The 13889-nt window shown below is 40.3% G+C and overlaps 1 protein-coding gene across 1 annotated transcript in view; it reads left to right on the top strand.

The window, feature by feature from the left end:
- Positions 1 to 13889, top strand: part of LOC139267429 (zinc finger CCCH domain-containing protein 6) — a 66913-nt gene that overhangs the window by 38736 nt on the left and 14288 nt on the right. The window contains exons 6-9 of the mRNA XM_070885742.1: positions 5609 to 5739; positions 11242 to 11370; positions 12242 to 12353; positions 13235 to 13344. Coding sequence (XP_070741843.1) covers positions 5609 to 5739; positions 11242 to 11370; positions 12242 to 12353; positions 13235 to 13344 — 482 coding nt within the window. The remainder of the gene's footprint in view (positions 1 to 5608; positions 5740 to 11241; positions 11371 to 12241; positions 12354 to 13234; positions 13345 to 13889) is intronic.

The following is a 13889-nucleotide window of genomic DNA, read 5'->3' as shown; positions in this document are numbered from 1 at the left end:
ACTTGATTGAATATTTTGAGGAGGTAACATAAGAACAAAAGAAATAGGATCAGGAGTAGGCCATACGGCCCCTCGAGCCTGCTCCACCATTCAATAAGATTGTGGCTGATCTGATCATGGATTCAGCTCCACTTCCCCACCCCCTCCTCATAACCCCTTATCGTTTAAGAAACTGTCTATTTCTGTCTAAAATTCCACAGATTTACAACCCTCTGAGAAGAAATTTCTCCTCATCTCTGTTTTAAGTGGGCGGCCCCTTATTCTAAGATTATGCCCTCTAGTTCTAGTCTCCCCCATCAGTGGAAACATCCTCTCTGCACCCACCTTGTCAAGCCCCCTCATAATGTTATACGTTTTGAAAAGATTGCCTTTCATTCTTCTGAACTCTAATGAGTAGAGGCCCAACCTACTCAACCTTTCCTCATAAGTCAACCCCCTCATCCCCAGAATCAACCTAGTGAACCTTCTCTGAACTGCCTCCAAAGCAAGTAAATCCTTTTGTAAATATGGAAACCAAAACTGCACACAGTATTCCAGGTGTGGCCTCACCAAAACCTTGTATAGCTGTAGCAAGACTTCCCTGCTTTTATACTCTATCCCCTTTGCAATAAAGACTAAGATTCCATTGGCCTTCCTGATCACTTGTTGTACCTGCATACTATCCTTTTGTGTTTCATGTACACGTACCCCCAGGTCCCGCTATACTGCAGCACTTTGCAATCTTTCTCCATTTAAATAATAACTTGCTCTTTGATTTTTTTCTGCCAAAGTGCATGACCTCACACTTTCCAACATTATACTCCATCTGCCAAGTTTTGCCCACTCACATAGCCTATCTATGTCCTTTTGCAGATTTTTTTGTGTCCTCCTCAAACATTGCTTTTCCTCCCATCTTTGTATCGTCAGCAAACTTGGCTACATTACACTCAGTCCCTCTTCCAAGTCGTTAATATAGATTGTAAATAGTTGGGGTCCCAGCACTTGATCCCTGCGTCACTAGTTGCCACCAGAGAATGAACTATTTATCCCGACTCTGTTCTCTGTTAGTCAGCCAATCCTCTATCCATGCTAACATATTACCCCCAACCCTGTGAACTTTTATCTTGTGCAGTATGTGGCACCTTGTCAAATGCCTTCTGGAAGTCCAAAAACACCGCATCCACTGGTTCCCCTTTATCCACCCTGTTCGTTACATCCTCAAATAATTCCAGCAAATTTGTCAAACATGACTTCCTCTTCATAAATCCATGCTGACTCTGCCTGACTGAATTTTGCTTATCCAAATGACCTACTACTGCTTCTTTAATAATGGACTCCCAACATTTTCCCAACCACAGATGTTAGGCTAACTGGTCTATAGTTTCCTGCTTTTTGTCTGCCTCCTTTTTTAAATAGGGGTGTTACATTTGCAGTTTTCCAATCTGCTGGGACCTCCCCTGTAACAAGGAGGGTCGATGAGATTTGATGTAGTATATATTGATTTCACCAGGGTTTTTGATAAAGTCCCATGTGGCAAACTGAAAATAGAAGCCCATGGGATCCAGGGCAAAGTGGCAAGTTGGATCCAAAATTGGCTCAAAGGCAGGAAGCAGAGGGTAATGGTTGATGGGTATTTTTGTGACTGGAATGCTGTTTCCAGTGGGGTTCTGCAGGGCTCAGCACTTAACCCCTTGCTTTTTGTTATACATATCAATGATCTAGACTTGACTATAGGGGGTATGATTAAGAAGTTTGCAGATGATAAAATCAGTTGTGTGTTTGATAATGAAGAAAGCGACTGATATCTTCCTGCAGTTTATCAAGTGGGCAGAACAGTGGCAAATGGAATTTAATCCGGAGAAGTGTGAAGTAATGCATTTGGGGAGGGCTAACAAGGAAAGGGAATACACATTAAATGGTGGGACACTGAGAAGTTTAGAGGAACAATGGGACCTTGGAGTGCATGTCCACAGATCCCTGAAGGTAGCAGGCCAGGTAGATAAGGTGGTTAAGAAGGCATACGAAATACTTGTCTTTATTAGCTGAGGCATAGAAGACAAGAGCAGGATGTTTATGCTTGAACTGTATAAAACGTTGGTTAGGCCATAGCTGGAGTATTGTGTGCAGTTCTGGTCACCACATTACAGGAAAGATGTGATTGCACTGGAGAGGGTACGGAGGAGATTTACGAGGATGTTGCCGGGAGTGGAGAATCTTGGCTACGAGGACAGATTGGATAGGCTGGGTTTGTTTTCCTTGGTACGGGGGAGGCTGAGGGGTGACCTCATGAGAGTCCTAGATATAATGGATAGAAAGGGCCTATTTCCTTAGCAGAGGGGTCAACAACCAGGGGACATAAATTTAAAGTAATTGGTAGAAGGTTTAGAGGGGATTTGAGGGGAAATTTCTTCATGCAGAGGATTGTGGGAATCTGGAACTCACTGCCTGAAAGGGTGGTAGAGTCAGAAACCCTCAACACATTTAAAAAGTACTTGGATGTGCACGTGAAGTGCTGCAACCTTCAGGGCTACGGACCTAGAGCTGGAAAGTGGGATTAGGCTGGATAGCCGCTTGTTGGCCGGCACGGACACGATGGGCCAAAATGGCCTCCTTCCGTGTTGTAAATTTCTATGATTCTATGCACTTTTTTTTTCCTCTCTGTTGTACTCAGCATGATATATCATTTTCATTGCAAAACTATTTACCTTCATGCTATACATTTCTGGGACATTATATAGAATGACTTTGCAAGAGAATTGATTACGGATGAGTGGAAGTGATGTTCATAGCCATTGGCAGTGATGTACATAGCCATTGAAAGTCCCTTAGCTACGTATATTTAATTACCTCCTGCTGGAAGATTATGGAATTACATTGAAGACAGTCAGATAAATATCTTGACATACAAGTGTGCTATATTCAAATGATTACATTTTAAAGCATTTGTTTTTGTGCAAAGCAAAGCTCAAGGGAAAAACTTCCAAACCAATAAAATACTAAAAAGAATGAGATTGAAATGTTGTAAACAGTGAGGGATAGTAGCAGACATCAGGAGGATAGAGACAGACTGGTAAAATGGGCAAACACATGGCAGATGACATTTAATGCAGAGAAGTGTGAAGTGATACATTTTGGTAGGAAGTTTATTACTTGGAGGGTGCCAGTCTAGGTGGGGTAGAGGAACAAAGGGATCTCGGAGTACAAATACACAAATCACTAAAAATTGCAAGGCCATAAAAAAACAAACCAAACGCTCGGATTTATTTCTAGAGGGATAGAATTGAAAAGTAGGGAAGTTATGCTAAACCTGTATCGGACATTGGTTATACCACATTTCCAGTACTGCGTGCAGTTCTTGTCGCCATATTATAAAAAGGATATAGAGGCACTGGAGAAGGGTGCAGAGAAGATTTGCAAGGATATACCGAACAGGAAATGATGAATAGGCTGGGTCTCTTTTTCTCTTGAAAAAAGAAAGGTGAGGGGTGACCTAATAGAGGTCTTTAAAATTATGAAAGGTTTTGATAGAGTGGCTACAGAGAGAACGTTTCCACTTATGGAGAAGAGCATAACTAGAGGCCACCAATATAAGATAGTCACCAAGAAATCCAATAGGGAATTCAGAAGAAACTTCTTTCCCCAAAGACTGATGAGAATACAGAACTCACTACCACAGGGAGTGGTTGAAGTGAATGTTATAGATGCATTTTAAGGGGAGGCTTTACAGGCATATGAGTGAAAAGGGAATAGCGGGTTATGGTGATAGATTTAGATGAGGAAAGACTGGAGGAGGCCCGAGTGGAACATAATGCCTGCATGGACTGGTTTTGTGCCGTATATCTTATGTAGAATGAGACGAGGCAATATAAACAAAATGGTACAATTTTAAAGGGGTTGTAGGAACAGAGAGACTTGGGGGTTCACACACAAATCTTTGAAGGTGGTAGGACAAGTTAAGAAGACTGCTAACAATACACATGGGAGTCTGGGCTTTATAAATAGAAGGATATAAAAGCAAGGAAGTTAATGCTAAACCTTTATAAATCATTGGTTAGGCCTCAGCTGGTGTATTATCAAATTCTGGATACCACACTTTAGGAAGGATGTCATGGCTTTGGAGAGAGTGCAGAGGAGATTTACTAGAATGATGCCAAGGATGAGGGACTTCAGTTATGTGGAAAGACTAGAGAAGTTGGGATTGTTCACCTTGGAGTAGAGCAGGTTAACGGGAGATTTAATGTGGAAGTGTTCAAAATGATGAAGGATTTTGATCGGGTAAATATGGAGAAACTGTTTCCACTGGCAGGAGGGTCGGTAACCAGAGAACACCGATTTAAACTAATTGGCAAAAGAACCAAATGGGAAGTGAGACCTTTTTCTTGTACACAGCGAGTTATGATGATCTGGAATGTACCGCCTGAGAGGTGGTGGATGCAGATTCAATAATAACTTTCAATGGGAAATTAAATATGTACTTGAAAAGAAAATATTGCAAGACTGTGACAAAAGAGCTAATGTATCACTCTTTCAAAGAGCCGGCACAGGCACGATGGGCAGGATGGCCTGTGCTCTATGATTCTATGAAATAAAACAGGTTGTCTACAGTGTTTAGATACTTTCTCTTTATACTAAATTGGGGTGGTGGAGGGGCATCGGTAAGTGAGCACATACCCTGCTCCAAGTACCAACCTTGAAGCGACTGTTGAAAGATGTAAGAACTTGAGTTCTCACCCCCTCCCCCTAACCTATTGGAAGTCTCACTAACTCCCGAGATGGTCCAGTTGAGATAGGGCAGTTTCATGTTCTTGGAGTTGTGGGGTATGAGCATGTTTCTTATGCTCCATGATGCAAAATATTGATGCATTCTATCCCAGTGAGCTACCAGTACAGCATATTAATTATTCACAGCCTGCCCAGATCAAACGGGCATGAAGAATTTGAAGAATATTTTTGAAGAAATTTATGTTAAGAAATGTTAGCATTTGGAAACTGAGCATCTTCCAATATCAGGCACCACGTGTTTGCATCAAAACATTCCCAAGTCAGCTGCAGCATTGATTGACACAAAGTAAATCTAACCAAATAATGTATCCCAGCCCTAAACTTAGAGCGTGTGACTTTTTTATTCCATGCACAGGCCATCTGTGAAATTGGCAACTTAATGCTGAATTTGGAGAAGATTTGGTCTGTGCCCCATTTTCACTAAGAATTGATGTTGACTGCCTAGGCTCATTTCACGTAGAACCCTTGTAGTCCCACAGACAGAAGAAACTTTCATCCCACCAATTTCTCCTTGATTTTAACCCAAGTAAAAGGCCAGTGTATAGCACACTATACTATCCAGTCATCAGTATCTTTACAATGCCCACGTTTAAATGATTTACAAAGATGCATTGGAACTGAAATAGGCTATGTCAGGTCTGATTCCTCGCTCCAGATTCTCTGCTCTCGGCTATGAAAAAATCCACCTCCCGATAAGGGAAATGCTGAAGGCCAGTGACTCAAAATTTCTTGTATGCAGTTTCTAGAATATACAGACTCAGACACAGGTCTTTAGCTAGGAAAGGCATGTATGATTTGAGGGTACAAAATAAACTTGCAAATTTAGTTTGATATATAATTGTTCCAGGTATTATGCAGAAAGGTCGAGGCCGAGGAATTGGTCGAGGCCGTGGTATGCGAGGACAACCAAAACAGAAGCGCAAGGTTTGGGGACCTGGAAGAGGAGCTGATGGTGGTATGATGGATGGAGGTGATGAGGTAAAGGAAAAAATCGCTAATTTATTGTAACATCCTTTCCCAGAGCAACTTATATGAAGGCATTAAGTTCTGCCACTGGAACATGAACTAAATGTAAGATACGTTGTTATGTAAGATGCAATGGAATGGTATCCAATATCATGCAGCTCAATTCATGTGGTTTGATAGTTCTGCTACTGTTTATCATCCAATATACCATTGTGTTTTTTTTTAAATGTTTTTTTAATCTGTGTTGCATTTTTAATTTATATTCATTGCTGGAGTTCGCATGTGAGGGGTTAATGATCCATGGATCATTGAGAATTTCCCAACAACAACAACAACTTGTATTTATATAGCACCTTTAACGTAGTGAAATGCCCCGAGGCACTTCACAGGAGTATTATGCGATTAAAAAAATTGACACCGAGCCGCGTAAGTAGAAATTAGCGCAGGTGACCAAAAGCTTGTTTGTTTTAAGGAATGTCTTGAAGGAGGAAAGAAGGAAAGAGAGGTGAAGAGGTTTAGGCAGGGAGTTCCAGAGCTTGGGGCCTAGGCAACAGAAGGCACGACCACCAATGGTTAAGCAATTATAATCAGGGATGCTTAGCACGCAGGGTAAAATGCGGGAGGCCAGCCAGGAGTGCGATGGAATAGCCAAGTCTCGAGGTAACAAAGACAGCAGATGAGTTGAGGCAAGGGCAGAGACGGGCGATATTACGGAGTTGGAAATAGGTAATCGTAGTTACGCTGCGGATATGTGACGAAAACTCATTTCAGGGTCAAATATGACACCAAGGTCGTGAACAGACTGGTTCAACCTCAGACAGGAGTTGGGGAGAGCGAAGGAGTCAGTGGCTAGGGAACGGAGTTTGTGGCGGGGACCGAAAAAAATGGCTTCGGTCTTCCCAATATTCAATTGGAGAAAATTTCTGCTCATCTAGAACTGGATGTCGGACAAGCAGCCTGTTAATTTAGAGACAGTGGAAGGGTCGAGTGAGGTAGAGCTGGGTATCATCAGCGTACATGCGGAAACTGACGCTCTGTTTTCGGATGATGTCACCAATGAGCAACATGTAGATCAGAAATAGGAGGGGGCCAAGGATAGATCCTTGGGGACACCAGAGGTAACGATGCGGGGGCGGGAAGAGAAGCCATTGCAGGTGATTCTCTGGCTTGATAGATGAAAATGGAACCGGGGAGTGCAGTCCCACCCAACTGGATGACAGTGGAGAGGCGTTGGAGAAGGATAGAGTGGTTAACCGTGTCAAAGGCTGCAGACAAGTCAAGCAGGACGAGGAGGGATAGTTTTCCTTTGTCACAGTCACAAAGGATGTCATTTGTGATTTTCCCCATAGCCCTATGGTTTTTTTTCCCTTCCAAGTATTTATCCAGTCCTCTTTTGAATGTTACTATTTAATCTGCTTCTACCATCCTTTCAGGCAGTGCATTCCAAAGGAAAAAGGATCAGAGATCAGACATGTAGGCTGTGGCCTGGTCTCTAAGTATGAATTGATGATGCTAAGGACAATAGAAAATGCAAAAGTGTTCGTTGGCTAGAGCCTTTATATTTAATGCCAAGGATATTATACCATCATCATAGAATGGCTAACCACTAATATTAATATTTGTTATTTGTAAGTGTATTGTTAGCAATAGATCTTGGGGGCATTAAACTCCTTTGCGTTTTACTTTAATTACTTTGTCTACACGCCTTGATGTAATACTGCTTCATAAAACACTCCAGCCTGCCCATTACCTAAATGTTTGGCATTGTAGCAGATTGGATCAACAGTTCCACTAATTCAAAATTATATCTCAAACTTCTGGACTGTAAACATAAAACCATTTACAGATTATTTTATAAAAATTGAGATAAATCTATAATAAAATTTTGCAACTAAAATCTCTGTTCACTTGTATAAAAGCTTTATTTATTGTATTTCCTTGAAAATCATAGAATGACAGCGCAGAAGGAGGCCATTCAGCACATCAATGCCTGTGCTGGTAAAGCTATCCAATTAGTCCCACTTCCCTGCTCTTTCCCCATAGCCCTATTTTTTTTCCTTCAAATATTTATCCAGTTCTCTTTTGAATGTTGGTATTCAATCTGTTTCGACCACCCTTTCAGGCAGTGCATTCCAAATCACAACAACTCGCTGTATAAAAGAAATGTTTCCTCATGTTGCCTCTGGTTCTTTTGCCAATCGCCTTAAATCTGTATCCTCTGCCTACTGACCCTTCTGTCACTGGAAACAGTTTCTCTTTTTTTTTTTACTCATCATTTTTCATGATTTTGAACCTCACAAATCTCCTCTTAATCTTCTTTGCTCCAAGAGAACAACCCCAGCTTCTGCAGTCTATCCACTTAACTGAAGTCCCTCATCCCTGGTACCAATCTAGAAAACCTCCTCTGCACCCTCTCTCTAGGCAGTAAATGTAGTGCCTAGAATTGAATATTCTATACAATATTCTAGCTGATCCCTAATCATGTTTTTAATAAAAGTTTAGCATAACTTCCTTGCTTTTGTACTGTGTTCCTCTGTTAATAAAGCCAAGGATTCCATATTCATTTTTAACAGCCTTCTTAAGTTGTCCTGCCAGCTTCAAAGGTGGGTTTATATACACCCCCAGCAAATGGTATGTTGGCCTTTATTACAAGAGGATTTGATTTAAGAGTAAAGACATCTTACTGCAATTATATAAGGCCCTGGTGAGACCGCACCTGGTGTATTGTGTACAGTTTTGGTCTCCTTACTTAAGGAAGGATATACTTGCCATAGAGGGAGTGCAACGAAGGTTCACCAGACTGATGGGGGATTGTCCTATGAGGAGAGATTGACCAGACTAGGCCTATGTTCTCTAGTGTTTAGAAGAATGAGAGGTGATCTCATTGAAACATACAAAATTCTTACCAGGCTAGACAAGGTAGATGCAGGGAGAGGATGTTTCCATGGCTGGGGAGTCCAGAACCAGGCGTCACAGTCTCAGAATAAGGGGTCGGTCATTTAGGAATGAGATGAGGAGAAACTTCTTCACTCAGAGGGTGTGAATCTTTGGAATTCTCTACCCCAGAGGGCTGTGGAGGCTCAGTCTTTGAGTATATTCAAGACAGAGATCGATAGATTTTTGAATATTAAGGGAATCAAGGGATATGGGGACAGTGCAGGAAAGTGGAGTTGAGGTAGAGCAGGCTCGAGGGGTTGAATGGCCTATTCCTACTCCTAATTCTTATGTTCTCTGTTCCTGCACCCTTTTTAAATTGTACCATTTTGTTCATATTGCTGCCTCTCATTCTTCCTACAAAAATATATAATTTCATACTTCTCTGCATTAAATTTCATCTGGTATATGTCTGCACATTTCACCAGTCTGTCTAAGTCCTCCTGACTCTGTTATTAACCTCATTGTTTACTGCATTTCTGAGTTTCGTGTCCTCTGCAAACTTTGAAATTATATTCAGTATACCCAAGGCCAGTTCATTAATATACATCAAAAAGAGCAGTGGTCCTAATACCTGGAAACGCCACTGTATGCCTTCCTCCAGTCTGAAAAACAACTGTTACCACTACTCACTGCTTTCTGTCCCTTAGCCAATTTTGTATCCGTGCTGCTAATGTCTGTTTAATCCCATGGGCTTTAATTTTGCTGACAAGCCTATTATCTGGTACTTTGTCAGAAGCCTTTTGAAAGTTCATGTACACAGCATCAGCCACACTACCCTTATCAACCCTGTCGGGTACTTCATCAAAGAAATTAAGTTAGTCAAACATGATTTGCCTTTAACAAATTCGCGCTGACTTTCATTTATTAGCCCATATGTTTCCAAATGGCAATTAATTTTGTTCGGAGTTGCTCCGTTTTTTTTTTGGAGCAACTTGATTTTTCTGGAGTATCTTAAAAATCCCCATTTTGCACGTTCAATTTCCGTGTAAGTGAGTTAGTTATGATTTTTTTAGTTTCGTTTTTCTCAAAAGGGGGCATTACTAGCCACCGACGCCAGTTTTGGTCATTTAGGCCACTTTGGCCAGCTAATAGTTACTCCAAATCTACTTAGGCCAGCATATGTGGCCACTTCAGAAAACCCTTGCGGAGAGTTAAGAAATCAGTGCAGGTAGGTACATCGGAGGCCAGCAGAACTTAATGACTTGACTAAAGAATGTGAATAGGATCAAACAGCTATACAGGACATCATATGACAAACTTCGCAAAGTTAATTTACTATACAACAGAAGCATTCATGGAAGCTTAAACTACAAAAATAAAAGAAGTAAAAGATAGTTAAATTAAATTACCCTAATCTCTCAACTAATTTAAACAACTATTTGTTTGCAATGATTATACTGGGCCAAAATTGAGCCCATATTATCTAAATAAAGTCTACTTCAATAAATAAGATATTCTCTGCGTTCCTCCGTCACTTATGTTCTTTCACATTAGCACCAGGTGACTAGGCTTGACAAATGGTCACCACTATTCACAAAACATATTTACATAATTTTTTCAAAATATTCAAAATTCCAGGAAAATGACAAGCCATTAAGAAAGTTCAAAAATAGCTACAGCGCATAAAATTTCAAACCTGAGGTCGATCGTACCGGGAGACCACTCGGCCAGGGATAGGGGCAGGCATCGGGTCCCACACACACACAAAGGCTGGGGGCGAGGAGCTACTGCACATGCGTGGACACTGCCCTGCGCACGTGCAGACGTCCTTTCACTGTTTGCTGGCTCCGACCCAACTGGCCACGCTGCGCGAAGACCGAGTAGAGGCCGGGGAGTGATTTTGTTCGACGCACTTATTAACAGAGAAAAGTGGCGCATCTCCAGTAAGTGTGCTGAAAAAGGGTGGGCCAAATTTGAGCCCATCGTCTATAAAGGTTTCCCATCACCGACGTTAAGCTGACTGGTCTGTAGTTGCCAGGTTTATCCCCCTCTGCTTTTTTAAACGGCGTTATAACATTTGCAATCCTTTAGCCCTCTGACACAACCATCATATCCAAGGAGGATTGCAAAATTGTGGCCTGAGCCTCCACAATTTCCACTCTTGCTTCCCTCAGTAACCTAGCATGTATCCCATCTGGACTGGGTGACTTTTCTACTTTGAGGACTGTCAACCTTTAATGTACCTCTTTATCTATTTTTATCCTATCCAATATTGCTACAGTCTCCTCCTTTACTGCTACATTGGCAGCATTCTCTTCTCTAGTGAACAGATTTCTTTACTTCTGCATACCAGAGCTAAATGTAAGCTTCATTCAATTGTTTTAATTATGTTTGCAGTAGAAAAAAAAATCACATTTATTCAAAATACACATTTTTGTTACAGTGGACATTTTGGGTAGGGACAACTCTATGATTAGATGATTGGGAAGGTGGATAGAAACCTAATCTATCAGAAGTCTTGAGAATGTTAGAAAGCTGTACTAATTAACCCTGATGTGATAGCTTTGAGCTGCAAGTTATGTAAAATGGAAGAAAAAAAACCTGAACTGTTTCAAGCAACGTTACTGTCTTTTGCAGGATGGTTATGGAGGTACAAATTTTTCACGAAAGAAGAAGAAAAATCAAGATTTTTCATACCACGGTACAGGGGAAAAGAATAGGAAAGGAGGCATATGCAAGTATTTTCTGGAGGGACGCTGTACTAGGGTATGTTCTCCATTGCAAAATGTGTGTACGTCATGCTCTCTTAATAATCTAAAGTAACTTACTGGTATGCATCAGTTAGAACTGTAGATTAAAAGGTAGTATGGAACTCCTATCGCTTCCTCCCTTTCGCCCCCACCCACCCCCAATTGACATTGTAAAGGTAGATTGTGGATAGTTCTGATTCATGGTTATTATATTTGAATTCTTTTCCATCTCTCTCTCTCCATAACAGATTTCCATAGGTGAACCCACATCACTGTGAGCAGGAACTTACAATTTAAAACCTGCAATGAACAGGCTTGGTTTACCGCACAGTTAATAATATCCCTTTGTTGAGTTAATAGCAGAAATCATATGTGATGTCCACCAAATGTTCCTGAAAATGCCAAGCTGTCATCTTCGTAGTTCAGGCTAAAACACCTAATTTAATTTATATAAAGCAAGTTAAAGAATAATTTTATACAATGCAGAATGGGGCATCATGTCCATCACAATAGTGTCTGTAGACTAGAACTCCTTACTATCATGGAAAGTGAGTCCACACAAATTGCCTCCTAACACCAGTTGTAAATCATAAAGTAAGGTGACTGAGATGCTGCTAAATAGCATTTTAGGAATTCAGTTCAGCAGACTATACATAATTTTTCAGATGTGTATATATATATATATCACACTGCACTTTCTATATTTTATAACTGAGAACAGGTTAACAACTCCAATATAGTACCACTCTAACTGATACTTACAAGTCTCGAGCCTCAAGAAATTTGCAACTTGCACAAAGTTTTCAAGAGTACTTTCTAACGGCACCAAATTTGCTTCCTTTTTGCTATGATTTGCAGCTGTTATATGTTTTTTGAATTTTAAATAGGGGGACCAATGCAGATATAGTCATGATGGAGCCGTACAGAAGAAGAAGGACATCTGCAAATTCTACCTTAATGGGTTTTGTACCAAAGGCGACAAATGCATTTTCATGCATGATATCCTTTATCTTTTTATTAGCTGCATGTATGTGTAAATATTCATCCTCAAATTTTGGATTTCATTCGACCTTGTGTTGAAGCCAGTGAGTTCTTGATTAGCTTTTAAACTTTGGGTTGGCTTGTAAATATTTAATAAAGCCTTTATATGCAGAAATATTAATCCTCAATTATTAAAGGTCTAGGTAAATGTCTGCCTTCTTGAGTTGGTTAGTTTTGTCCCATTTCAGTTCACATTATGCCGAAGCAACCATTAGCATTACAGTAATGAAAGTGACTTGTGCCAGGAATAGCTTTATTATTGTAATAACCATGGACTAAAATAAATATTAAAATGAACATGTTTCTACTTTCATGGTTGCCTCTGCATGTTTCTACTTCCACAATTGCCTCTGCACACATTTGTATATAACTTTAATTTTTTATCCAATTTACCTTGCAGTACCATGTTCCTTGTGCTTCACTTATGTTGTTTATGCATTTTTTAACACCATCTTTGTTTTGTCCCTCCCCCGTCCATTTTGGAAATTAAAGCAAATCTTGGCTCCAAAATCCAGTTTCTTTTGAGCTTAATGCAAGTGCAGTTGGAATCATCTAGCCAAATGAAATAGTTAACAGGTTTTTGAATGGTGTATTTTCAAGTTGCTCTATTATAGCATTAAGTGAATGTTTGTGTTAATGTGGTTCATAAAGTTACTTGATTGATAAGTCTAGGGTGTATTATAATTTTCCCATTGATTTTTATTAATGGGAGAATGTACTTGTATGTAAGAAGTGGTCCTTTAGATTTCACGAGCTCTAAAATTTCTCTCTCCTACAGATTTCCTTGTTCTGTTTAAGTGTTTCAATTAAATCAGTTATGTTCCTTAATGTACCTTTACGTGAATATCCATGCAAGTTCTACCACACAGGAGCAAAGTGCTACCAAGGAGACAACTGCAAGTTCTCTCATGCTCCACTTACTGATGAAACAAGGGAACTATTAAACAAGGTTTGTTTGTCGTCAAATGCATATAATTAAAAACATAAAATGTATTACAAATAGCCCTGTTGGCTGTGTAGGTAAATGCACAATATGATGTGCCTTTCAGTGGTACAGATCAGGAAAATCCCAGGTTCATTTGTTGGTCTGTGCTGTGATAGCTGATCTTAGCAAGCATGGTACTGGCGATGCGGAGATTGGCTTCAATATCCTTGACGGGTTCCATTTCACTGGCCATCCAGCTTCTGTGGCGTGTGTGTAAGTGAGGGTGTGTATCTGGGATGGTTAAGTATAGGGTCAGGTATGTTGCCTCCTATGATTGAGTTGTCTGAAGCTTATTTAAAGACTCATGAAGAATCGTAACTTGCAGACTGGGATGGGAGAATCATTGATTTTATATTATTGAATGAAACCTAAAATGATTTTGATAAAATTGGGGGTCGGATTTCTGTTGTGTTTAACTGCATTACATTTTTACATTGTGTCTTGGCCAAGTTGAAAGCTAAAGGTCATTGATCATTTCTAGGTGTGGCCATTTCACATTTGTCTGATGG

The sequence above is a fragment of the Pristiophorus japonicus genome, chromosome 7 (assembly GCF_044704955.1).
Source record: "Pristiophorus japonicus isolate sPriJap1 chromosome 7, sPriJap1.hap1, whole genome shotgun sequence".
Classification (NCBI taxonomy): domain Eukaryota; kingdom Metazoa; phylum Chordata; class Chondrichthyes; family Pristiophoridae; genus Pristiophorus; species Pristiophorus japonicus.
This window is presented reverse-complemented; position numbering and strand designations above follow the sequence as displayed.